We start from the raw sequence: 25,724 nt of genomic DNA, 5'->3' as shown, positions 1-25,724 counted from the left end.
ATGTCTAAATGCAGAGTGAACTTCAACTTCAACGCGATTAAGAGCTTGGTAGTATCAATTTATTTTTTCCCCGACATCGAGCTTCAAATGTTCGATATGAAAGCCAGTTCGATATTTTCCTAGACCTTAGAGGACTCAAAGTTCATCCAGCGTAAACATCCCCTATTAATTTTATGAAATCGAATCAAGATGGACATAGTTAATTTCATTGTCACCGTATTTTCAGCCGCATGCAAGATTAGTGGGTCTTTAGTGAGGGGTGACTGTGCCGCCTTTGTACATATCCATGTAACAACTTTAGGGGTATTTTCTTTGAAAATATCTTTCTGAATGCATAACTACATTGGTGGAACACTGGAACGTCTGAAGTCTATAAGGCTATTATTTTTCCCGCGTCACCAAAGATTTTACAACAAAGACGCTTTTCTAAAAATCTACTATGTCTATCTCTGCGGAAGAATTTCGTTTCTGGGACTGCTCAATCGATGACTGTCCCAATCCTTCGGCAATTGACATAGGCAGTTGTGAGCGATGCCAGCAACACTTTTGCTCGACCCATGTTGATTCACCTTTACACAGATGTGACGTACGCATATATCCCGTTTGACCTCAAACTTCTGCTAAGAACTGGATAGAAAGGCTTTATAGACGATGCTACCTGGGACGCAACTCAGATAGAGGAACTGGAATCCCTTCATCGGAGGGTCAATTACGAGTCGCTTTTGCGCCGCGCCTCCTTATTAAAACGCGGGATTCCTTGCCAACTAGATGACACAGACCCCCTTGGAAGATCTCTTCTTGGTGGCATGCATGTTCATCGCCGCATTGTCTTTGCAGATAGGTCGAGCTGGCTTGCACGCTTGCCACGTCAGAACTTCACCTCGTTCTCTGATGAGACCACCAACAATATGCTACTGAGCGAATGTGCCACACTGCAATGGCTATCGCGTATCCAAGATGTCCCTACCCCAAAGGTTCATGGCTATGGATTACGAAATGACCCACAAAACGATGTTGGCGCTGCATACATGCTGATAGATGAGATGCCCGGACGACCTTTACTGTATCTGGAACCAACACCTGAGCAGCTAGAAAAAGTATACAGAAGCTTGGCACGCATTTTACGCATACTGAGCGAGCATCCATGCGAAAAGATCGGGTCACTCACGTACGATTCTAGCGGAGAAATTTGCGTAGGACACATTGCAGGCGACCGCGCTGGAACGCTGCCGCCACTTGGTCCGTTTTCAAACGCAGTCGATTACTACGTAAGCTAGGCAGAGACATATTTGAATTTTATTAGGGAAAAACAGCTGTTCTCGTCCTATGCAGCTGATGCATATCTCATTTACAAATACATAGCTAAGTTAGCTGTGGAAAGGCGTTTTAATTGTTTTGAGAACGATCTTGACAACGGCCCATTCTTTCTAAAACACATGGACGACAAGGGAGACCATATCATGGTAGATGACGAATTCAATGTCGTTGGACTCATCGACTGGAGCTTTGCTAGGACTGTCCCTATCTACGAAGCTTTTGGGCCCTCCCTTGTCAGCGCGGATATGAGTTCAATATATAGTGGGATAGCAGGCCGTGGCGATCAAGATAAGGCGCTTCAATATGCATTGGAGTCTGAATGTCAACATTTGGGTCGATTTGCTGCTGCGCCGGACCTGATACGCCGCCTCTGTTTTGGACTTGGAACGGGAATGAACTTCTCCTGGAAGGAAGCTCTAGATGTCTTTCAGGGAATGGTTAATACGGTTGACGGAACTTCAGAAGTTCTCGATTGGGAAAAATGGCGTACCACTCATTTATCACAGTTCTCGAATGATCACACGCTGCAACAGCTTGCAGAATCTGCGGTAAACGGAGAGGAATCCAAGCTGGAAGGCAAACAGAAGCACAACCCTTTTCGTTTTGCAACATGCTCTGTACCAGAATGTGACAAAGCAGGTGTTCGTGGGGCCAGCTGTTCGATGTGTCAAAGACATCTGCGTGCGATACACCAAGACAAGAATTTTCATACCTGTCCTTCCATGTCTGAGGTATGCCTTCGCTTTACATCTCTCCTACCCCGTTTAAAACCTTATTCATTACCTGTTTCTTGACTTGGATGCTTATTCTTTACTATAGCTGAATGATGAGGCATGGGAAAAGGCTATAAATGATGAGGTAGAAGTGTTGCTCTCCGAAATTAATGTGAGCGAACTCACGAAACGAGCAACGTCCCTGAATGGCGGGAAGCATTGTAGACTTCAACCAGGCAAGCACATAGGGGCTGGGTCGCTCATGGGCTGCGCAAACTATCATGCAATTCTTATATTTGATGACGGCGAGGAACGGCTCGCTCGCATTCCACGAACAGGATTCAGCGACGTCCCAATGGACCTGGTGGAATATCTGGTAGCGAGCGAGTATGCTACGCTCAAATTTCTGGAGTCGACGAGGCTGCCTTCTCCGAAAGCATTTGGTTATGGAATTCTTTCTGATACAGCCAACGCCGTGGGTGTTAACTACATATTGATGGAGAAATTGCCAGGGAAGCCTTATTATCCGTACCTTGCAACGCCAGACCAACAGAGTCGAGTGATAAGCCAGGTAGCCGACTTCTTGATCGAACTGAGCAAATATCCCTTACCTCATGCTGGCTCGCCTTTATCGACAGAAGGCAGTATCAACGTTGGACCCGTGGTGAGCAACCGGTTCGTTTCCCTTGGGAAATACGGCCCTTTCGACAGCGCCGTGGAATACTTTACCGGTATCACAGACGAGTACCTCAGCCTCATAGCGGATAAGCAAATTTACGATCAATACCCAAAGGAAGCCTTTCTGTTCTACAAATTACTTCATCGACATGCAGCAGACTTGTGCTGCAATGAGACCCGTGGGGCCTTTTATCTTAAACATGTCGATGATAAAGGCGATCATCTACTTATCGATAACGACTACAACGTCACTGGGATTATTGATTGGCAATTTGCACGAGTTGTTCCTGCCTGTGAAGCCTTTGGTCCGTCGCTCGTAACGGCTGATCTGGGTGCCCTTTACTCCGGCACAGCCAGTCTCTCGGAGGATGACAAGACGCTTTTACAAGAGCTGAAACTTAAGGGAAGGGATGACTTAGCTGTCTATACTGGCGATTTCGATCCTGTTCGAAGGTTCCACATGGGTCTTGCAAGTGGATTCAATCGGGACGAAGCCTGTGATCTTATCAAAGGGATGCTGGTTTCTCTTGGAGAAGAGCCTATGGACATTGACTCGTGGATTGAACAGGAATCTGAAAAGTGTCGCGATGATTATCGATGGAATCTAATATTCTCCTAATGCCCTCCACTAAAATTAGCATAATAATAATAACAATACACATAACGAAATTGATTTTTTTTGTCTTTTAGATACATGGCGAATTGAATACTTGTACAACGATAAACCGAAATTTCAACAAACCACCACGAATATGGTAAAACTATATCCGAAAAATAGTAAACCATACACCCAGTAAACTTGTCTAATAATCGCTACATAGCCTCGTCGATGTGGAGATCGTCGTCGAATTCAAACTCATCCCCTTCTCCATCATCAAAGTCGTCCGAGTCGGACATCTCGTGTCCCTTTGTGACATCACTTATGCCCACATTGGCGACACATCTCTCACGCCTAGAGAAGAATGGATGATCGGCATCGAGGACTTTGCCTTGGCAGATATAACCCACTGGTGTGTGGGTGAAATCTTGCCCGCGGCGTCTAAGAGCCAACCATTCTTGAAGAAATAGTACTGGACTCTTGTTCGAGTTTGCAGCTGTCTTGTCGAGGTCAACGATCTGGCCAGGTTCGAGGTCTTGTTCTTCATCTTCTTCATCCATCATCATGCATTCATCTATTTCAAGCGATACATCTTCCCAAGTACCTAAAAGAGAACCTGTTTCCTTTTTCTCTGGACTATCTTCAAGAAAGTCGCAGATGTTGTGATATTCGTCAAACTCAAAGTAGACGCGACCTGCTAGAATTCCAAGCTCTGTTTTCAACCAATCAGGGGCTTTCCAAGTCGTCGGCATGGGAGGTACGCTGTAATAGGAGAAATCGTTGAAGTGTACCATAGCACGGGTCAATGGTGCGGAATATGTAATGAGATAAACGCCATTGTCGGGAGCCTCTCGAAGTAGGGGGATGATGATTTCTGCCTCTTCTGGGATAACGACCACAGCATTCTCTGTCACCATGCTCCAAAGAACCCAATTTATGGGGCGCTGAGAGAATCTATTATTAGCCCTTCATTGAGCGTTTAGTTGCTATTCATACTAGACTTACCACGAGGTTGTCATTGAACTGGCCTTCAGGCAGTTTCACTGTTCTCATAAACTCCCTCGAGACGTATAGCTTGGACTTCGATGCAAATCTAGTCATGCCGTACTTCTTGCCAACTTGAGTATACTTTAGAGATGCGAAAGCATTCTGCAACCCTGTAAAGTCTGGAAATAGGAGGCCAGTTTTCGCGAAATGCCAGAGGTCTGGATGGAGCCCCGGGAATGCCAACGCGTGGAAGGCTACAGGTTTTTGTACCTCTCGGACAGCCTCTACTTCAAAAGCAACTTCCCTCTCTTGCTCAACTTCTTGTAGGGTTGAGCTGTGAACGGCGGCCCCAGTATCCTGGAATTGTTTGCGACGAGCTTGGAGCTGCTTGACGAAATTGCTCACTTCACCCTCAGTTGTAGATCCTAAAATAAGGCTGTCACTCTTCTTGTCCTTCTTTTTCGGACCATAAAGTTGCTCGAGAGTCTGCTTTTCGGCTTGTCGCAATACTCGTAGATACTGGTCCCGGTGAGCTGACTTAGTGAGAAAGTCAGGGTATCGTGAAGCAGCTTCCATTCGCTGACAAAAGTCCATTCCCTGTGCAAAGTACAAGGGTTGCATTTGCTCTATGCTGCTACCAGTCTGTTTTAGTAACCACGATATAACGTCGTGTGAGTCGAGAGTATCCCGCGTTGTCTTCTTGCGATGATCCAGTATACTGTGGTGGACTTCGGGAGGAGCGACGAAAGTAATCGACTGTGAAGTTGCTAGCTGTCTCAATCGCATGGCAGCTGACCAATATGTTAGAGTTATTATGTATTACTTGGAAACAAAGTTTTCTTACCCTGGACAGTGTGATCTTTGGTTTGTCCAAGACCCAAAGTCAAAGCCCCCTTGGCATCGGCAGGGAGCCTCAGATCTGTACCGCGGGTGTGTGCTTCGTCAAGATAAATCAGGCATTGAGAAAGGTTATCAGCGTATGAGGAAGCTGATAGAGGCAACCTGTTTCCTTGGCGATACAAAACGTACGGTCGATTTTCAGAATCAAAGTACACAGCCGCCTGGGGTTCTGTGTAGATGTTAAGCCAGGTCTGTACCAAAGTAAAATTGTCCATCTCGAGAATTTGTGCACCGGCATCGATCAAAATCTTAATTTTCATATCAGTTAGTAGTTCTAGGAGCTTCCTCTCACTTATGTGCTTCCCGTCAATGTCCGCCGCGACGACAAACTTTCGGTTTCTTGGCTGTAAAAGGTATGTGAGTACTTCGGCATTTGTATGGGACAGAGCGTCTAGATCTCCCTGTTTAACAGTGAGTGGTAACATAGTCTTGTTATCGTTTGTTCCACTAAAGCCTGTAGTGAGAGTCTGGGAAGAAAACAACGGGATATCCCAGCCACTAGCCTGGAGCTTGATGTCGAATTGCTTCGCATGCCTGGGGAAGACAAAGTGATTAAGATAGTAATCAATGACGTTCATGTCGAGCCGTAAATGCGTCCATATTTCTCGGAGTTGGAATTCATCGTCAACATTGATGCTGCTCCACTCACGTAGTGAATCTGGCAGTGTCATCGAGCCTTCTGTCCACTTGTCGTAACCGCTAGATGGGTCATCGGATTTCAAGACATGAGATAAACTCTGCCTGAGGTCCTCCAGTTGCAGTCCGCCAAAGTAGAAGGATAAGCATGTGAATAATATGGCAACATCAGGATGTCCCCATTCAGCTTGATCAGATGGGACTCCTTTGGCATGATATGGTACTGCAATAGGGTCTCTGTTGGGATGAAGCCCGTATTGCACGTTGTATCGCTTTTTCAATGTGAGTATGAGTATTCTGTGGACAAAGAGGCCTCGTAACAGGTGAAGAGTCTGCCTAGAACTTCCTTGCTCGCCGAATATTTTGTTGATTCTTGCCCTCGTTGTGGGATGAACTTTGGGCGCCGATATGAACTTCTTGATAGCCACACGGTCCGCGTGCGGACGATCTCCCATAGGTAGCCCTGGGATGTGACCACGCAGAACATCGTGAACTAAGCGTGCAATCAACGAATTTTCCGCATCTTGCCGGAGGAAAAAGACAAAAGGAAGACCCCCTTGCGGTCTCTTGAACACTTCAAGGCTTCTGGGAAATTCTTTCTGTAAATCCCAATAATGGTTCGAAACAAGCCTCAGCACTGCCTCCGATGTTTCCCACCGATGCGGATGACCGTCAACATTTGCCTGGGTCCCCGACGGATAGATTAGCTGCGTGCGAGCGCTTAGAGTAACATCGCTTTCGTCCAAGACATCACGACAGGCCCTTCGTAGCAACTCTTGGATTTTGATCATTAGTTCCGCTTCGGCATGTCGGCCATCCGAAAGTCTTTGCAAGCCACTAAGCATGAATGAAAGGATATGTTCCGGCAAAGAAATCATAACTCCAGAAGAGGTCATTATTTCTCTGTGAACTCTAACATAGGTCTTGATCGTTGTCTCATCTGTTGGCGTTTTCCGTGAAAAGGGAACGTGGCGCACTTGGCGATCCAGGAGTCCACCCAAACGAGATTGCATTATTTGTGCAGTCTGTAAGAGTAAAGCCTTGGGGACGATGACTCTGGCTAGTCGCTTTGTGTCGGCTAGCTCTGCTACAACCATGGGCATGACACAAGATGTCTTGCCTTGACCCATATTCATTTGAAGCACTGAATTCGTTCCCGACGATGGTTCCATTATGGCAAGAGCGACTTTGACTTGATCTTTTCGAATAAGAATGTTTGATTCGATTTCAAGAAGTAGCCACAATGGATGCTTGTATGGGTCCCAGTTTTCGTGTCCAGTATTTGTCATTTCCCCGAAGATGCGGTGAGAATCGCGTCTCAAGATTGCATCCTCTAACCTTAGAAGACGCTGAAGCCATGTAATTGATTCTCCATATTCGATGATTGCTTTCTTCATCCCAACTCCGTATTGAGTTTCTGGTGCTGAGGCAAGGCTTTTTAGTATTGTCACCGGGGTTATGCAAGGCCATATATCTCCTTTCAGTAACCACTGCGATCGATAGTCATCCTGAAAGGAATATACAAGCGCCCTGAGTCGCAATTGTATGAAATTGCACAAATCTACAATCATTGAAAACACATTTGAGGCCTGTGGAATGACGGAATAGGATGGTACATCGCTCGCAAAAACACCGGGCTTTTCGCTCAAAGAGTTCACACTCCTCATCAAGTCCTCGGCATAGCTTTGTTCGACTGCAGATGCGGAGTAAGTCAGCTCTCGAACGATATTTTTGAGCTCAGTCAACTCCGGCACTTCGGTAACATTCCCTGCTGGTGTTTCGATGATGCGAGAAAACATGGAATTTTGACCTTTATTCTTAGGTGCACGGTGTGAGAGGTCGTTGGATAATAGATCATATAATGTTGGAATCTCCTGGCCACGTGTACGCGTGGGATAGATCTCGCATGTGGTCTCATGAGAAGGAGTAGTTGCGGGATCCTGGTCGACATTTTCTTGTAAGAATTTTTGTACTCGTTCGATGTATTGAGACAGTTGAAAATTATGATACAATCGCAGCCATTCCGGCTTTAGAATTTCCAACGCGCTGGAGACGTCAACAAGTGAGCTCACTCGATCATTGTCGAAAATAGGCTCCTGGGAAGGCCACTTATTGAGTAAAGACTCTGCCATATCCATACAATCCGAGTCAACTTTCTTGTGGTACTGTCGCTTAGCTTCGTTTTGTCTGCTTCGGACCTTGCGGCTGAGTGTTCCTCCTAAAAAGTTGAGTTCATCTGCAGGATAAGGAGCGCATGTGGGCTTGATGAGCTGTTTTAAATAGTCGACGGTTGGAACTTCATTTGAGTGAAAATGAGAATATGAAGGCCAGAGCGGAGGTTCCAATTCCTTCAAAGTTCCTATAGTGGCGAATCCGATCAAGGCGCGAACAAGAGCCATATCAACTTCTTCCTTGAAAGACATGGGGGCGAAAAGAAACATCAGTTTATAAGAATCTTTCTGCTCACTGTTCCGGCAGAGATTTGTGAGTGCTCCGAACTCCATAGATAAATCGACATTCAGCGAATCGCTAACAAGGACTTTGTTGAAAGACCGGTCAAAACCCCCTATGGTTGGCCATTGGGAGAAAAGGGAATTCAAATCAATAGGAAATGAAACATTCGAGGACCAGCGTCGGAGTAATGTTGTTGATACGTAAACATTGGAATGAGCTTTGTTAAAAGCATACTTATCACGACTGGCGTAAACTAGATCCTTGGGGGCATCACTGGCAACTTCAACATTTGCAGAACGCTCATAGAGGTTGCGCCGCCAGATGCCCCGGTTTCGAAGATGCGTCTCTTTTTCATCACAGAAAATCGCATTGTTGTTAACCTCAGCTTGAATAACATTCTCCTTTTGAGAGCGAAACATGCCAAGGGTATTTGACTTCTCAAAGATGCCCTGGACTAGGCATATGAATTCATCATTCTGTGAGACGGTGTTGAGGTTTGGGTCCCATTCTACAGTCTGCATCTGGCGAATCCCTTCATAAAAAGCTCGTTTAGGTGATAGCTTGGATATCGAAACAAGGCACTGCGACGGTCCCGGTGTGATAGGCGTCCATGGCTGACATATCCCAGACTTCAAGAATTGAATTGCTTCTTCAGATCCAGTGCGCCCTGTTAGAGGATCAGGAAGGACGTAAGATGTGTATGCATGGAGTTGAGCTTTGAGATACAGCAATCTTGGTTCCGGTGGACAATCAAGCCGACCCAAAATCTCATTGATCACAAATCTCCCATAGCCACCTTCACTTCGCACAGTAACAACGACATTGGGACCCGATAACTCGTACGCAATATCTCCAAAGGGAACAAGGATGCTCTTATTCTTCCTATTTCGGAAGTCTCGTAGAACAATTTTGCTCTGTAGTCCGTACCAAGTTCCAGCATCCTGATTTGGGTCGATTTCTGATCTCAATTGTCTACATTCAAGTCGCCCATTTTGGTTGACAAAGAATGATAGTTCTAAGCGACGTAACTCAACATTTATGCCTTTTCTCGTTTGGTAAATCGTCAATCTTTCGCGAGGTTCGAAATATTTGAAGATTCTTGCAATCTGGTGGAATATTGGACTGCGAGGGTCGATCAATGAATTTGAATCCCTTTTACGTTTGGCAGTTCGATCTCGGACATCCAGCTTCCAGTGCCCGAATTTTGGTGTCCAAATATTAGGCAATCGTCTGATCTCCATAACACCGGTTGTAAGGTTCAACCAATGTACGCAGTCCTTCCATAGTTCCATTGGCAGGTCAAGCTCAGACGAGGTTGCAAAAATGGCGGGAGGGATGAGCTCCAACAGATCGCCTTTAAAAATGGCGCGCACAATTATCTCATTGTTCCGGAACCCAATGTGGATACGATGCCCTTTCACGTGGCGGGGAACCTCGTAGGTCATACCAGAGAGTCCTGAGGGTACAACTATGATTGGCTGCTTTCCAAAAAGTGTTTCGAGTATAACGGCAGATCTGTGTTGAGAAGGCAGTTTTCCCACTGGTAATCCATCGATAAGGAGATGGCCTTCGAGCAAGTGATACTGAATGAGCTGTTCACAAGACTGCGGGCAAGTACGAAAGGTCGACTCAAACCACCACTCGTTGATATTGGCTGTTTTGGTTGATATCTGAAATCCAATCTCGCTATCGTCTGGTTGGGACCATATAGAATTCATCGCCAGGCTTAAAGCCTCAGGAGAAGTTTCGAAAGATGGTAAGAGGCAGTTGCGCATGCTGTAGGTCATCTTGATGTCGCCAACCAGGCTATTCCTCAGCGAGGGAGATAATTTTTGTAGGTTTCCAGCCATGTTGTCCTGCAGTGCAATTGAGGATTCAATAAAGCAGGAAAGGAGAGAAGGATCTAAAACTTTATGGTCGTAAAATAAGAAGGTTCTTTTGCAAAGCAACGATACTATGAATGTGTACCGAGATGCCGCAAACGATGTCTCCGAGCTACTCGCCTTGACGGACTCAAGGCGTAATTTTCTAAGCCACTTTAGAGTAATTTGACGAACATTGTCGAGAAGTGATAATGCCGTGGCACGTAGACTCTTGGGACCAATGGCGTGAAGACGAAGGATCAACGTAAGAAGCATCGACATAGAATGAGTTTCACGCCAGTTTCCCGCTATATTGTCAAGACGCCTTGTAATTTGCTGGATCAATGTGTCACAAAAGGCTTTGTCGCGGTACACGTTATGAATCTGTCGAAGTGGATCGATAGCGTGAGCGGGTCCAGCGTGGACAGCCAGGTATGCCACCAGAAAAGCCGTTGCTTCTGTGCTGAAGTTCAAATTAGAAGCTCCAAGTTCCACTAATATCGATGGCCAGCGACGTAAATGTCCGGAAAAGAGGCTTTGATAAGCGGTGAATTCGTGCATGCTTAACCCAGACGGACATCGACCTTGGCTTGCCACGACCTCATATGAAGTTGGTCCGGTAGTTGTGGCAGCATTGTGGAGAGTGGCCTGCAGCTCGACAAAAGGTGACCCGTTTGGAATAATCATCTGACAATGATGTGCAAAGGATGGGTGATTCCTAGGTGTCCCAGTCCAAACACCAGTCCTTGTATCATAGTATTTGAATTTGAGCCCATTAGGTAAAAATATACTGTCATAATCGGTTGGCATTCTGACAACCCTGTAGTGTGTTGACGTGAATGGTTTGGTAACAGAAGCGAGCAAAACCCCCGATTCTCCTTGGTATTTTGGATTGGCAAACTCCGCCAGAGGATCGTAGTCAGACAAAAGCTGATGCGGTTGTAAATCCCTTTTATAGTCAGGATACCCCAGCTCATAGATGATTCTCCATGTCACATTTCGATATGCACGTAGTGCTGCAGGGCATAGTAGCTCAGAAATCACAGTTCTTGTGTGGACTTCTTGTTGCGGAAGTGGGTGCTCAAAAATCTGGATCTGCATTCGACGAGCACAACGCTGGAGGTAGCACTTGGTACATTGTTTCATGTCGTGTGTCATCCCCCCCGTTTCTTCGTCCAAAGTATAGATGCATGTGGCTCTAGCTATTTTTTGCTCAATGTCATCAAACTTGTGAGAGAGGCTTTCCCATTCCTTCACTTTTGCAAGACGCGCTTTTTCAGCTGAATTCTCTATGGCTGAGCGGACTTCAATCATAGCAAAAGCCACTTTTGCTTCGCTGTAATAGCTTTCTGCAAACGAGCCTCTGCAAGGGTCTTCAAAAATAGTACGTTTGTTGGAAGCAGATTGGCGGTGGTGTAAGTGCTCCTGTATTCCATGCAAGTGCACCATATCAATGTATCGCAACACTTGAAGAGCATCGAGGGCCTCTGGAGGGATACCAGGACTGTATTTTTGCAAAAGAGGGAAGGTATTTGTGGCATTGTGATCCAAAAGTGTCCACATTCTCATCACAGTAAGAATCATGACGCTTTTTTGTTCCGGGTTATCGTTGTACGCGCTCCCAACAGCATCCAGATATTCGTGTATCTTCTTTGCCAAGCAAGAACAGCACTTTTCGGAGTCTTCGGTTTTGAGGCCTTCAGAGTATAGCTTTTGTGCTTCAGCTTCGAGCGTGGATAATTTGTAGTAGATTTGTGAAAAGCGATTAAATTGTGCTATCGCACCGTCCTTTGCGAATTTTTCCGACACTGTCGACCGTGGCAGCTGGTGAACTAACTTGGCTACTTTGTGAGACGACAAAATCCCATCTAGGTACTCCCCACTGTTGCGGAGGGATAATGTCAGATCTTTAGGCGTAGCTTCGCGTGCAAGTGTTGGAATTCTTGGGCTCATTCTTTTCTGAAAGTTCTCCCAAAACCGCTTGATCTTTTCCGACGCCAGACTCAAGCTCTTTTCAAACAAGGGCTGTAGGATAGGGAACATGGCCGCGGTAGTGTTGTGAAGCTCAGGTGAGCCTTTGTTGTTGTCAACTTGCAGTTTGGTAAGGCGACGGGCCAACTTGGCTTGTAAAAGTTTTAAAAGTTCTGGATCTATAGAGTCGACCGCGTCCTCGATTATGTGGCCCAGCATGACACAGATGAGAAACTTGTAGCAGGCTCGACCTATTTCTGGCCCGTGCTTTGCGTAAAGATGCCTCTGTACTGCGACTCTTAGCAGAAGCCAGTACGGACTTCGCCTCCATGGAGATTCGGCACCGCCCCGCCAGTCGACTTCATCTCTCACACGCTTTCGAAGTAGGCTTGGATAGTAGGAACGGCCATTTGCTTCAACCAAAGTCATAAGCATGTCTGTGATCAAGGCGGGGCGTACGGTGTCTCGGCTTTCGACGGCTAGTGAACCTGCCTTTTGAGCACGTGCTGAGAAGTTTTTGATAGATTCAACACTAGCTTGTTGCAGAAAAAATGCAAGAGAATTCTGAAATACTTCATTCTTGAACTCGGAGTATGGCAATGCAACAGCTGAACCAGGGAAGTCCCAAATGAGAGCGTTGGGGGTTTTCAGCGTGGCTTCGGCAGTAGAGGATATCTCAAATGACTCAAATACGACGAAATCTTCCGAATCAATATTTCTAGACGAAAGTTAGAAGTTTTATCATGAAAGGATGGTCATGAAGTGAAATGGCCTGCATACTCTCCGTAAATAAGAAGACCAGCGTTTTGCTCCGTGACTTGAAGAATTAACAGGCTCCTCTTTTCAAGTCGGGAGAACTCTGTCAAGAGCGTGGAATTGTCCAGCTTGCCTCCATCGTTCAGCTTTCGGCTTGTCTGAATGATGTTGCAGAGCGTCTCCCAATGTTGACTAGCCGCGTCGCGCGTATGTTCTCGCAAGACACGGCTAGCATCACGCAAACGCCTAGCCAGGCCATCATCAATCAAAGGAAGAAATTCTTCACGGGTACCAGGCAATCTGGGTGGCAAGACAAGATGGTTAACGATGGACTTTAGACCCTTGGTGCCAAGTGTCGACGAGCGGTCCATTGTGTCTCGTCTTGGCTAGGAGCCATTAGCTACTAAGGCGAAGTCACTTGAATTGGGAGGAAAAAGTGAGGTTTTGAGGTGGTGTGAGTATTGGGAAGAGAGATTGAGATGGATGTTTGGGAGAAGCGAGAGCCTGGTTTGTTTACTTGGGAGACAAAGGTGGCAACGGCGGGGCACTGGGCAAACAAGTGCCTTCCCCATTTGTCGGGGCGCACGCTGTGGTATCTATATTACTGTAGAGTAACGGTATCAGAACAGCTTTGATGGTAGTAAATTCTGCGGCAAGGCCGTACTGAAACTGGTAATTACCAGTGGGGGTTTCAATACTGCAGACGCGATCCTGTATCATCTACGTTTACTAACAATTCCTTTACGTTCGCATAGAGATTGACGAAGGAGATTGATCGCTTATCATGAGATAATCTAAAATATCAGGTTATATTTAGAACATCTCATATTGATGGGAGGCTACCAGCATCAGTTGATTGATATCCCAATTGACAGTCAAACTCGGCAGATATGAACATCATTGGTCGTTTACCACAAATATGCCTACTTTATATTGTTAAAGAAAACGTGTCAGGAATCAGGAATTGTTTTTGTTACATAAAGGCCGTCTTGGTCATATCAAATGATGGATGTAGATTACAAGATGCTGGAGTTGAGGCGATGACATCTTCAGAGGGTTCTTTAACGCACTGAATATGTTAGATGCATGCCTGTAAAAAGCCCTCTTGAAGTATATATCTCATCAACTACTATTATTAACTCAATTATGTACTCAGCTTCTCAAGTGACTTTCAAAAGAGCATCGCTAACTACTAAATAATTCTACTCCACCAGTTGCCCAGTGCTATACATATCAATTGATGCATACATATGCTCCAGACCATGCATTCTTACATATAAATTAACAATTACTAGATATGTAATAATAGTATTCATTAATTAGTTATCAAACGGAGTGCTTGATTACTTCGCAGTCGTGTCCGGCCCATGGCATTGACTTTGACAATCTGAACATTGCAGGCGGATCATATGGTGCGTGGAGGCACTACGGTCAGAGCAAACTGGCCAACATCCTCTTTACCAGGGAACTAGCTGTGCGCTACCCCGAGTTTACCAGTCTCGTCGTCCATCCCGGATTAATCGATACCGATGTCTGGCAGAACGATTGGATTGCGAGACTGGCGCGTCTCATGTTTAGATGGTACTGGTATGACTCTATTGCTGGATCGTATACCACGCTATGGGCAGCTTCTGCTGAAAATGTCGCAAGCGGTGATTTATACTATCCTATCGGCAAGGTCGAAAAAGGCGACGCTTCTTCAAACGACACAGAACTTGCAAAGAAGCTGTGGGGCTGGTCTGAAGAAAGGGTGAAGGAGTTTACAGCAATTTGATATGTCACTATTGAACGTTTTGGTTGGATCTTGTTTTTGATTTTTTTTTTTTTTTTTTGTAAAATGTGAGTTGCTTACCCTTCTAGTGATGTGTTAGGCAAGGCTCTCTTGTAATAATCCGCCCTTCTTTTCAGTTGCATTTCCCAAATTCTTTGGCTCCCTTCAATGTTTCCCACCCGTGAACCCTCTGGTCCACAAGCGCATTCACCCGCCAGCGATCTTGTGTCCCCTTTCTCTTCTGGCAACATCTCGGCACTGCCAGGACCTTCTTCCCAATAAACTCACCCGGATCTACTGCGAATAGAAGCCATGTATTTGCATATACACCATTGTCATCCTCAACCTCGATAATATTTATCTGTAACACCTCAGGGTTGCTATCATCAGCCGGGACAAGGTGGTCAAATGTGACGCCGTAGTAGTCAATCAACCTAGAGTTAGGTTAATAGAAAAAAACGGGAATAATTGTAGAGATTGATGCGGACTTACTCCTCTGGACGCTTCTCCGGTATCCAACCCAAGTATTCATCGCGCACCACTAGGTCACCCGGGTGGTCTCGTCCGTATAACTTTTGATACGCCAACCGTGCTAGCTCCGGGCCTGCTGGCTGTGGGAAAGATCGATTCGAAATATCTAGACACCACGAGATATGCGGCAAAAGTCTTTGTATGGCGATGAGGGGACCTTCAATTTGGATTCTAAGCGGTTGGTCATGCGGAGGGAGATGATACCGGTCAACGGGAGTGTGGATGCAAGATGGGATGTAAAGTGGGAGCGCCATTAGAGACGATGCTTGGTCAAGTCCGAAGAGAATTGTAATATATGAGATAGATAAGTTTCGTAGCTGCCTGGGCCCTGTGGGGTTGCATAGCGATTAGCTGCACTAGTTCAAACTAGGGACTATATATAAGCACTAGACAACCAATGTAGACAAAATATAGGAGCTAAGCTTTTACAAGGCTGATAAAAAAATAGTATAGTATAATTTATTTATTCCGCGTTGAGGCTTAACATGCAATATTATTGTTTTTTGGGTCTAGACCTGCAACCCCGCATCCGGACGCTCACGGCATTCCGGCATTCATTTCCTTCTCCTCTCTCTTTTTTCTCTTTCTTCTTCCTACCGTCTCACCCGTTCCATCTAGCTGATATAATTCATCGAGAATAATTGATTGACCTTCGCTGCGCATCACCTGAGAGCACCAAAACATATTCTGAATACTTTGCCTCCATTGGCCGGAATAGGAAATACTGGCCACGCGTCGGGACCTCTTATCGAAAAGCCCACTAGCAAGTACAACATGAAAATCCTCACAAAAGAGGAGCGAGATGCCCACTACAAGTACTATCTATCCGACATCGCAAATTGAAATTTACTAATCAGCTTTTCAGAAAAGTTGTCCAGGGCGGCGTATTGGGTACTTTTCTGGGCCTCGCCGGCGGACTTGCCGGAGTCCTGGCCGCATCACGTCGCTTCCACACCGTTCGCAGCCTGACACTTCCCATGAAAGCATTCCTCGTCACGTCGTCGAGCACATTCGTTGGCATCATTGCCGCCGACCATTCCTCACGCGCATTCGAGGCCGCACGCAACCAGAACCTACAGTATCTCGAACAGCGCGAAGCCCAACTACACAAGGACGAGTCATCCGGGATGACGAGCAAAGACCGCCTTTTCGAGTTCTTGCACGAGGAGAAATATAAAATCATTGGCGCGACATGGATAGCAAGTATTATAGGGTCTTTTGTGTTGGTTAGCCGAAACCCATATCTTACGGGACAACAAAAGCTGGTGCAGGCGCGTGTGTATGCGCAAGGGTTAACAGTGGCGCTGATGTGTGCGACGGCGGCGTTTGAGATTCATGGCCAGAGGCAGGGGCGAGGGATTATGGATGCTGCGAAGAAGCAGCAGCAGCAGCATCATGAGAGATACGAGGGTGAGGATTTGTGGATGGATATAGTTAGTGCTCAGGAGGACAAGCTGAAGAAGAAGCACCAGGACCTATACAGGCACAAAGCTGGGCATAAGGAAGCAAACCCGGACAAGAAGGAGGCCGAAGAGGGCGATAAAGAGAAATAGTGTGATCCGCCCTATACGAGAATTATAGGGTTACGCTAGTGTACTTGTTTCTCTTAATATTATTAATTCAAGAACCAGTTATAAAAAAAGTTGTACGGAGTAAGCGCTTATTATTAAATAATTCCTCGCTGGTCGGTTTCTATTTTTATATGCCGGGGTGGGGCCTTCTTGGCCGGTCCGAGCCCTAACTTTAATGGCCCTAAGGAGACGCCGCCTTTAAAACTTCTGCCTGCATTCGGTCACTCTATCATCTATTCTTTTCCAGAAAGTAGAAGGAACAGCACACTACAGATCATCATGTCCGAAGAAACCTCAGAACGAACCCCTCTTCTCGCCGAGCCTGCCCCTGTCGCAGACCCGCCTCTCCAGGCTGGAACAACAGGGGATCCTAGCAGCGACAACACGGCGGCGGACGAGCATTATGCCCGTTTTCGCAGACCGTTTGTCATTTTGACATCCTTTTCAGTGTTTCTCTCCGTGGTTGGCTTTGCGTCAAGTACTGCCGCCGCGGTTCTAGTTGCACAGTTTGCTCCCCCGGGCTGGTACTTGGACTGGACCACGTCTGATATGAATACATGGATGATTATAACAGTACGCCCAGTCCTCTTATAATTTCAACCAACTTTTTTCCCTTATCCCTATTCCTCCGTGGCTAATTAAAGCCACCCAGACTATACTCACCGCCTTTGTCGGCTTTCTCAACCTGATTCGGCTGTTCAATGACAATCGACCGCTTTCGTTGTGGTTCAATTTCATCTGCGACGCGATTTTCATGTTTTATCTATTCGTGTGCTCGGTAGGAATTCTCATATATGCGATTGGCCCTCAGTTTCCTTGCCATGCACGTTATGCTGGCGACGATGATGAAACCTGTCTGCCCTTTGCGAGAGCTGTTCGGGCTATTTTTATTATTTCGTCGGGCAGTGAATTGATACTCGGGTAAGTTGCCTTTTTATCCCTGATAAGCTGGAAATTGAACATAACTAATACTTGATACCAACAGCTTGGTCATCTTGGCACTCTTTTTAATACGCTGTGTGCTGATATGTAATTTGAGACCCTGGCGTGCGGTTCAGAGGAGGAATGGCCGATGGAATGTGCCTACCGGGGTGCTTACATTTGAGTTCTCGATCAAGTTTCTCCGACAGGAGGAGCGTGTTGAGACTGACGGTAGGGAATAAGACTCAGAAGGTATTAAGACATACATTACATATTATTAGGTCGTGATAAAATATATCAGGGATCTAGTCGCCACAAAAGCTAGCGTAGTATAGTACATGAATCGAATATTTCCAAGCTCCATTCCACCAAAAGATAACCGAACTAACTATTTGAACCATTATTTGAACCAAATGTCTCGACAAACCTTTCTGGATCTTGCAAAAACTGCTCGATTATTGACAAGTGTTCAACGAACTTGGGATAATAGTCTGGCTCCTGAGCCTTCCACGCAGGCTTCTCCGACTCTAGTCTCACCCTCTTCTTAACGGTTGAACGCAGATGTTCTTTGCGCTCATACTGGGGCTTTGCGGGGAGGTATGCCCACAATGAATCAAGGTAGTGGGCAAACCGTAATACAGGATGACGAACTCAGCAGGCGGCATTGTCTCAGCACCTCGAATACGCTGCTCAGCCTCGGCAATACGCCGTTGTTCATCTGGGATATGGGCTCGCAGTTCCGCTGCGTTGGCTTGTGTCTCCAGAGTCTCGTGCTGTGTTCGTAGGGCGTCGAGCTGGCGCTGGAGCGACTTTCTCTCTGCGGAGGACCGCGACTGGCTGCTGTTTCTGGGAACTGGCGATGGCCGAGGAGATTCAGTCTTGATGATGGGTTCGGCCTTGATGCTGGGTGGGTTTCCGGTCGTCTCTCGCGAGTTGTTCCCGGTTATTGGAGTGCCTTTGACTCCGTCCATTCAAGATGAGTTTGCATCAGACGTAGGGGCGGCGACGGGGCCATTTTGGGCCTCTGGTGCGATATAACCCGGCATTTTAACGACGGTTTGTGTCTGCACTGGATAATGGATGGAATACTCCGTAATGGATGAGACGCATATGGGCGAGTGTACTTGGTAGAGCACGCTTCTCTGGTCGGTGGAGGGCATACTATATAGCTAGCGCGTTTTTGGGTCCCTTGCAAGGTGCAAGGGACGCGTTAAGGGGTTGCAGTGGGTCTCTCACTAGTCAGGAACCAGAGTAGAATTTATGCATCGCAATCTACACAGCATCAGTATTCAAAATATTGTTTAATGATTTGCTGGGCTACAGTGACAGTTGGAGACCTGGAGCAAAAGTGGAGCTTTGAGCAAGCTCGATGTGGAGAAGTCGTGTCGGCGCGCGTCTGCATATTTTGGTCCTAAACTCTCTTAATCGCCCGTCCGAAGAATTTTGCTGGGCCTGGCCTAGCCATTGAAACATCTACGTATCATAATATCTATCGAATTATAGCTCACAGCCGATATGCCACGCCGGCGCATGCCACCCGGGCACAGAAGCCGCTCGCAGGCGGTGCCGCCGGTTCCTTCACCCTTTATCAAGGATGAGATGATGTCCGACATCCAGACTATCCCAGACGTCAGCGACGAGGTCGAGGAACTACCATTCCACTATGAACACGACCCACAGCCTACTTATAGCTCCCATGAAAACTTCGAAATGACCACGGAAATCCAAGTCCGGGGCATGGCTGCTCTAGAGGAAATGGACCCGGAGATCCAGCACCTCCGCGAGGAACTACACCACGTCATGCGCGAACGACGAATTGCCCACCTACGAAACCGGATCAGACAAGAACGACAGCTACTAGCCGAGACGCGAGAATTCGATATGGTACGAGACTACCAACGATTCACCGGAGTCAAGCGACAACGCTCCGACTCGATATCGTCCGTTGTCTCGGTTCGACCCGCGAGACCACCTCTTGAATACCGGTATCGCGGGAGAAGTATCCAGGAATTCAAGACATACATGACCAAAATGGAAGCACACTTTTACCACCACGCTGGTTATTACGTGAACGACGTCCGAAAAGTACAAGAAGGCGTCAGCACGCTATCGGAGGAAATGCGGGAGCAATGGGACGGTCACTCGGATACCCTCAGGCCCGACCGCTACACGTGGCAGGAGTTTTATGGATTTTTTCTTGACCTGCTCCTGCGACATCCCAAACGTCTGCAGGAAGCAGCGTCCAAATTTCAGTCTGCGCGGCAACGAAGAGGCCAATCCGTGAGGGATTTTGCGCACTACCTCGCCCGACTAGAAGCAGAATACCCAGGCCGGTTTGCCGAGTGGCAAAAGATTGAGTACATACGCAGTCGCGTGCTAGAGGAGATTGGCCGTGAATCGAGGACATATTCACGTGAGCCGAGAACATATGAGGCGTTTGTCTCGCATCTTGTCATGGTTGAAATCACCATTCCAGAAAGGAGAGCTGTTCTTCGGAGAAAGCTGGCACATCCTGATCATCTCTAGTCTATATATATATATGGGTTAGATAGTCTTGTTCTGGACAAGTATACTCGCATGAGGCTGGGAGTACTGCAGGCAGTTCGCCCATATTCGGATACTTATCAACACGTTACGGGCAAAATACTATTTGAAAGCTAAGAACAACTTGCTATGTATTATATTGTTTATACTGAGCTTGATATCATCACCTAAATTAGTAAATATACACCCACTATATAAACACAGATCAAAATGTATTGATCCTCGGCCTTCTCGGCCTTCTCGGCCTGACAGGAAAATGACCAGCGTCAAAATGATCCAGCGGATTCCACCCCCCTTCACCACTAAACGGCATCCTCCGTTGCACCCACAACCCAACCAAATTCGTCAGAAAATTACGCAGCTCGCCCGTAGCAACAAGGCAGATCAAAGTAATGATGAGTGTGAGCGGCAGGGCCACAGCCCAGAATACCCACTGGTCAACCTCCATATTGCGTACGTCGTTTGTGTTCATGCCTAGGATGCCTGCCACAGTGCTGAGTGGCAGGAAAATGACGGTGACAACGGTGAACACGTAAACGGCCGAGTCCTGTCGGTTGCGGTTTGTTTCGATTTGCTCAAGGTTCTACAAATTGTTTGTACCGTTAGTTTCTTTTCTCCTCTCTGTGAACTAGGTGTGAACTCACCCATTCAGCGAGATCGTCCCCCTCCCTATGTATTTCTTCTACTCTGATCTGCCGATTGCTAATAACACTTCGACAATCACCCACGAGAAAGTTTCGGTATCCGCCAGGCTGGCTCGACGAAAGCCGGGTCTGTTTAAAAAACTCGTCGAATAGAGCATCATCAACAACGCTGCCGGGGGTGTATGGGTTGTCTTGAGTAATTTCGATATCTTTTTTATCTTCAAATCCCCTGATGCGTCTGGATTCGGGTTTGTTGCCGTGGCATGCTTTGATACTCGAAATAACAGCTTCTTGTTTCTGTATTGTTTTGACTATGGCCCTGAGTTCTTCCTTGAAAAGCTGGATACGCGTTTGGTGGGAGCGATCTAGTGGTTTGGTCTTGACTTCGTTATCCTAGTCACACTTCACGTTAGTTATTGCCACCCAAAAAAAAAACAGGGCACACGCACAAGTAGACCAAAGTGCTGAGAATATGTCTGCGCAATATCTGGCCTAGAATTTGTTACATCCTTCCCGAGTTGATAGACAAGCAGCGTCGCAAGATCAAAAGGCGTAAAGACTGTGTCCTCGAGAAGAGAGTCCAAAGTCAAGAAACACTTTAGCATCGCTGCCACCCCATCATTGAGCAAATTAGCCGCTATGTCCGCCTTGGACTCCCAGTATCCCAGCCGCGGCACCATGTACAGAACAAGAGACATTACGATATGGAGCCATGCCTTGGGTAGAGCTTCCGAGATTTGGATTTTCGCGCGGTCAGCGGGTGAAACCATTGTGACCACATCTTTGAACGGCTTCAACTTCCGCGCGATTGATCGGAAACGTCTGACCAGGTTTTCGAGTTCGAGTTCCCACTCATTCGCTTCTGGCTCGTTGTTTGTGTAGAATCTGCCTCCTCTTCTTACTCGAGAGCGGCTTGGTGGTTCATCGTGACTGTAGGGAATTTCCGCCTATAATTCTTATTAGCATGTCAACAGTGAAAAAAAAAAAAAAACATGGAATCCCACATACGGATATAACCCGATAAATACTGCCCCAGAATTTGGTAATCGAGGGCCCGGTGAGATTCAAAGGAAAGAAGAACCCAAAAATATAATCGCAAGCACCGACCAAGTCCTTTTTAAACTCGACAAGGCTCTTTTCTGTTTCGGTCCGGATCTCGTTTTCCGCGGTTTGAAAGCTCTCCTCTCTCTGAATCTGAGCACGCAGCTCAGAAAGGACCTCTTGGCGGGAAGAGTCTGGGCATTCTCTATAGGCGATACGCTCGTGGGGCTCGATCTCGTGTTTGAGGAAATCGTGCATCCGTTTGAGGTCTTCGGAGAGCTGGCTTTTATTTATACCACTACCACCAGGCGACGAGTTTGCTTTTTTGACCGCAGTACGGCTGCTGTTCAGTTGCGTGAAGATAGTAAAGATAGAAGAAGATTCTTCAATATTGGTCTGTAGTGATTGGACTGTTTCAGAAGGACTAGACTGTTCAAGTTGAGCGTTACCGACGGACATAAAGTTCAACCCATCTTTGTTTTTGCGTGATGCTAGCCGGAATGACAAGCGAAGAGGACCTTGTTTTCTGCGTTCGCTGCGGGCTGCATACTCGAGAATGCGGGGCCATGCTGCCTCATTGAGAACTCGGTCTTGGTATAAGATTTCGACTAGACGTGGTGAAAACTGCCAGAATCTTGAGGTGAAGCTCTAATGCAGGGTTCAAGTTAGACATGACTTGTGAAATATGGAAAATTAAACTTACAAACCATGTTGGACACTCTTCAGCTTTGAAAAGCCACAGAACAGAAACTCCATACATGACCAAGATCCTGGGAGAATCAGACAGCCCTGGCCCTGGAACTGGAGCGCTATTCAATGAAACGGCCTCCCCTTTCAATGTAGAAAAGGACATTCGACCACATGTCACCAGGAATGCTATCCAGCATTAGTAAAATCCACAGTCAAGACAAGGGCTTATGTAACTCACAATCATCAATTACAAGAGACCATAACTGGCCCACATGGAAGCAAAGTTTTTCCGGGTTGTCGCTGACCTGACAGACGGCCTGTTTAATTTCTCGCTTCATGCCTACCAACGATGATCGAGTCTGCAGCAACGTATGCATGGGGTGAGCTCCCTTTTTCGGGTTTGCAAAAAGACCTTGATACTGCTCGAGCGAAAAGTAAGGAAAACAAATCCAAGCCACGTTGGTTGCTGATGTGGGGTTTTTTTGCATGGTCGGTTGCTCGTCTGCTGGCCATTCTACACCGGCGAGGAAGCCAGGCTCCATGATTCGAATTGTCGGACGGTTTGCCACTTGCAGTGGGCTATCGTATTTGTTCTTCACTTTTCGTAGCAGCTTGGATATACCTAGTCTTTGAGACTCGGTGAGGTTTTGAATGTGCTCAACACGGTCCTGGAAGACTTCAAAATTCATATCACTGTCTTCGAAATGTCTGTAGTAAAAAAATATTAGAGAAAAAAGGGTATACAGGGTTCAGGGTGATTAATTATCCCACGTACATCCATTGAAACAATGGCGTCTGGGAACTCTTTCCATCATATTGACTGGTTTTGAGCTCCGCTGATCGAAGCCCTCCATAGAGAACTTTTTCGCCAGTATACCGAGCACTGTACACATGCTGCACATCTTTCACCGTCCGGTATAAGGTCCCCGAAGACTCAGACTCGGGCTTTTCAGAGTCCGCATTATCCGACCCATCTCTGACATCACTTCCCTTGTTGCTACCGTCTTCAGTAAAGGACTGTCGACGATGGTGACCGGGAAGAGAAAATGGATAGATTGAGCTTGACTCGAGGGCAACATTCTTCTTACGCGAAAATTTACGCCTCCCTTTGTGTGAATGATAGCGGCTCCCGTCGTCAGTAGATGATGACGAGGATGACGACGAGGATGCCGAGGTATCGCTGCCGTAGTATCCGCGTGTTGGTCTTACACGGCGCGGCGCTGGTTTCTCGTAGTCATCATCATCGCTAGAAAAGTCTGCATCAAATGCACGCGCTGTTGGGTTGCGGTTGATTGGCAGCGTCAATCTTCGAATAAATGGAGGCGGTGAGTATCTGGGCTCCTGTTCATCCTGCGACATGATGTTTTGAGGCAAGTACAAAAAGGCCTAGTAAATGTTCATTGTTTGAATAACGTGATTTACTCAATCTCTTCGAGATCGACAGAAGCTGTTGACAATTTGACAGCAATCACTTGCGAGGTTTTGAAGCGTGTGCACAAGCGGGGCTGAGTTTAGCGCTTCTTGGGTGCCACTGCGGCTGAGCGTCGACTCGTATTTATGTTTTTGTCAATCTGTAGCATTTACAACCCGTCAATGGTGTAGGATTTGGTCATCAGACATGTATGTTTGGGCGGGATTAAGCTTAAATAAGGTGTTCCATTAAAGAATGCCGTTCCATGGAACGTCGTGGGGTGGTTGCAAAGCGGCTAGAAAAGGAAAACATTTATGCTCCAGGACTTGCAGACACTGAGAAAAAAAAATTCGTGCTAATTTAGCCGACGGTTTATGACAGATTTGACTGGTACGTACTGGTAATACAACACTTGTGCCAAACATCTCCATCCTCGTCTCTCCGCTGTCTTTCGATTCCGTTCCTTAAAGCGTTTGCCCCTAATCTTACCACGGACAATTCGCCAAGCATCGTATCCATCCCACATCACGACAAAAGCCAGACACGGAAGCAGTACTCTACAGCGAACCCCCAAACAAGACACCCAAGCGATCCAAGATAACCCCGGATGAACCACCAGAGGCAATCAGCCGGAACCCTCAGGTCGACGAGCAACAGCATCGCCGAGAGAATAACGAAACAACCTGCCCAGGGTATCAAGTAGTAAAAAGGCGAGAAATCGTTGGACTGTCCGACGACTAGTAGAAGAATGTTCATAACATTTGTCAAGAACCATAGGAACCTTTTTGCTCGGTCGTCGAGCAGAACCGGTAGCGATTTGACACCTGACTTGGCATGGTCTCGAACGTCCTGAAAGGAATACACCGTGTCGACAATGACAATGAGAAGACCGCAAGCCAACCCAAGACATGTTGTCGACAAAAAGTTCCCTGACAGAGGCAAAAAGCTGGCGCCAACTGTGGCCATGCCCTGGAAGATGGCTGAGGTGTATCCAAGTCCCAAGATCGCTGGCGGATAATAGACCTCATGCTTTGCAACTGGATAGAACCCCATGATTAGGGTGGTTATTAATGCCCATATATACGACCGCTTTGGAAGATAAGAGAGTATAAATAACCCGAGCCCGAACAACACACCGCTAAGTGCGAAACCTTGTGTCTTCGTAACGGTGCCTCTCGCAACAGGGCGAAATGACGTGCGTGGAGCCTTTTTGTCGTAGTCGGCGTCAACGGTATCGTTGAACGCTCTGAAGGCATAGAGCATTACGAGGGCCCAGAGATTGAGGTAGAAGATCAGTTCAAGAAACTCGTCTGGTTGTATGATGGGTCGGGTCACGCAAGCACCGTACAAGAGGCCGATTGTAAAAGACGAAAGGACGATGGGAATTCCCAGAGGCTCGCTGAGACGCACGAGTTCGAGATAGGGAATCACAGATGGTGGCACATGCGGAAGAACCCGGTACTTCAAGAAAGCAAAGAGGTCTTCTCTGCTCTGGTAAGACATTGTGATGATTGTTGATGGAATAGACTAAGTCTTTGCTGCAACGATGAGCTGATGTTGTGTGAAGAAACAAGGCGGATAAGTGAGGTCAATGCAATGGTGGCAGGCGCGCAGACGACCGCCCTCGAAGCCGCCTTTCAGCACGTGAGCATTTATTTATGTCGGAGATTCTCGCCTTTCATATGACTTTGGATCTATTAGAAGACAAAACTGTTCACCCATGTCACA

General features: G+C 46.8%; 8 protein-coding genes across 8 annotated transcripts; 4 read left to right on the top strand and 4 right to left on the bottom strand.

Annotated features, from left to right (window-relative positions):
- Window positions 1-439: 439 nt before the first annotated feature.
- Window positions 440-3,327, top strand: TRUGW13939_00971 (uncharacterized protein; the record flags this gene model as incomplete). Its single annotated transcript, XM_035484177.1, has 4 exons — window positions 440-586; window positions 636-1,268; window positions 1,314-2,048; window positions 2,137-3,327. The coding sequence occupies 4 exons, from the start codon at window positions 440-442 to the stop codon at window positions 3,325-3,327; spliced, it is 2,706 nt and encodes a 901-aa protein (XP_035340070.1).
- Window positions 3,328-3,521: 194 nt separating this feature from the next.
- On the bottom strand, window positions 3,522-13,243 carry TRUGW13939_00970 (uncharacterized protein; the record flags this gene model as incomplete). Its single annotated transcript, XM_035484176.1, has 4 exons — window positions 3,522-4,250; window positions 4,312-5,084; window positions 5,138-12,834; window positions 12,897-13,243. 4 exons carry the CDS (start codon window positions 13,241-13,243, stop codon window positions 3,522-3,524), a joined length of 9,546 nt encoding a protein of 3,181 aa, XP_035340069.1.
- A 108-nt stretch (window positions 13,244-13,351) lies between these two features.
- Window positions 13,352-14,646, top strand: TRUGW13939_00969 (uncharacterized protein; the record flags this gene model as incomplete). Its single annotated transcript, XM_035484175.1, has 2 exons — window positions 13,352-13,379; window positions 14,273-14,646. 2 exons carry the CDS (start codon window positions 13,352-13,354, stop codon window positions 14,644-14,646), a joined length of 402 nt encoding a protein of 133 aa, XP_035340068.1.
- A 130-nt stretch (window positions 14,647-14,776) lies between these two features.
- On the bottom strand, window positions 14,777-15,428 carry TRUGW13939_00968 (uncharacterized protein; the record flags this gene model as incomplete). The annotated part of the gene is made up of 2 exons (XM_035484174.1): window positions 14,777-15,077; window positions 15,136-15,428. 2 exons carry the CDS (start codon window positions 15,426-15,428, stop codon window positions 14,777-14,779), a joined length of 594 nt encoding a protein of 197 aa, XP_035340067.1.
- A 520-nt stretch (window positions 15,429-15,948) lies between these two features.
- TRUGW13939_00967 (uncharacterized protein) lies at window positions 15,949-17,908 on the top strand (the record flags this gene model as incomplete). Its single annotated transcript, XM_035484173.1, has 5 exons — window positions 15,949-15,989; window positions 16,040-16,726; window positions 17,009-17,318; window positions 17,398-17,666; window positions 17,731-17,908. 5 exons carry the CDS (start codon window positions 15,949-15,951, stop codon window positions 17,906-17,908), a joined length of 1,485 nt encoding a protein of 494 aa, XP_035340066.1.
- Window positions 17,909-18,199: 291 nt separating this feature from the next.
- Window positions 18,200-18,637, bottom strand: TRUGW13939_00966 (uncharacterized protein; the record flags this gene model as incomplete). The annotated part of the gene is made up of 1 exon (XM_035484172.1): window positions 18,200-18,637. One exon carries the CDS (start codon window positions 18,635-18,637, stop codon window positions 18,200-18,202), a length of 438 nt encoding a protein of 145 aa, XP_035340065.1.
- A 544-nt stretch (window positions 18,638-19,181) lies between these two features.
- TRUGW13939_00965 (uncharacterized protein) lies at window positions 19,182-20,192 on the top strand (the record flags this gene model as incomplete). Its single annotated transcript, XM_035484171.1, has 1 exon — window positions 19,182-20,192. The coding sequence occupies one exon, from the start codon at window positions 19,182-19,184 to the stop codon at window positions 20,190-20,192; it is 1,011 nt and encodes a 336-aa protein (XP_035340064.1).
- A 223-nt stretch (window positions 20,193-20,415) lies between these two features.
- Window positions 20,416-25,499, bottom strand: TRUGW13939_00964 (uncharacterized protein; the record flags this gene model as incomplete). Its single annotated transcript, XM_035484170.1, has 9 exons — window positions 20,416-20,793; window positions 20,855-21,247; window positions 21,304-21,801; window positions 21,863-22,543; window positions 22,599-22,771; window positions 22,824-23,293; window positions 23,361-23,971; window positions 24,573-25,033; window positions 25,133-25,499. 9 exons carry the CDS (start codon window positions 25,497-25,499, stop codon window positions 20,416-20,418), a joined length of 4,032 nt encoding a protein of 1,343 aa, XP_035340063.1.
- Between the last annotated feature and the right edge of the window lie 225 nt (window positions 25,500-25,724).

Source organism: Talaromyces rugulosus, chromosome I (assembly GCF_013368755.1).
Source record: "Talaromyces rugulosus chromosome I, complete sequence".
Taxonomy (NCBI): domain Eukaryota; kingdom Fungi; phylum Ascomycota; class Eurotiomycetes; order Eurotiales; family Trichocomaceae; genus Talaromyces; species Talaromyces rugulosus.
Note: the sequence above shows the minus strand (reverse complement) of the source record. Positions and strands in the feature narration are given on the sequence as shown.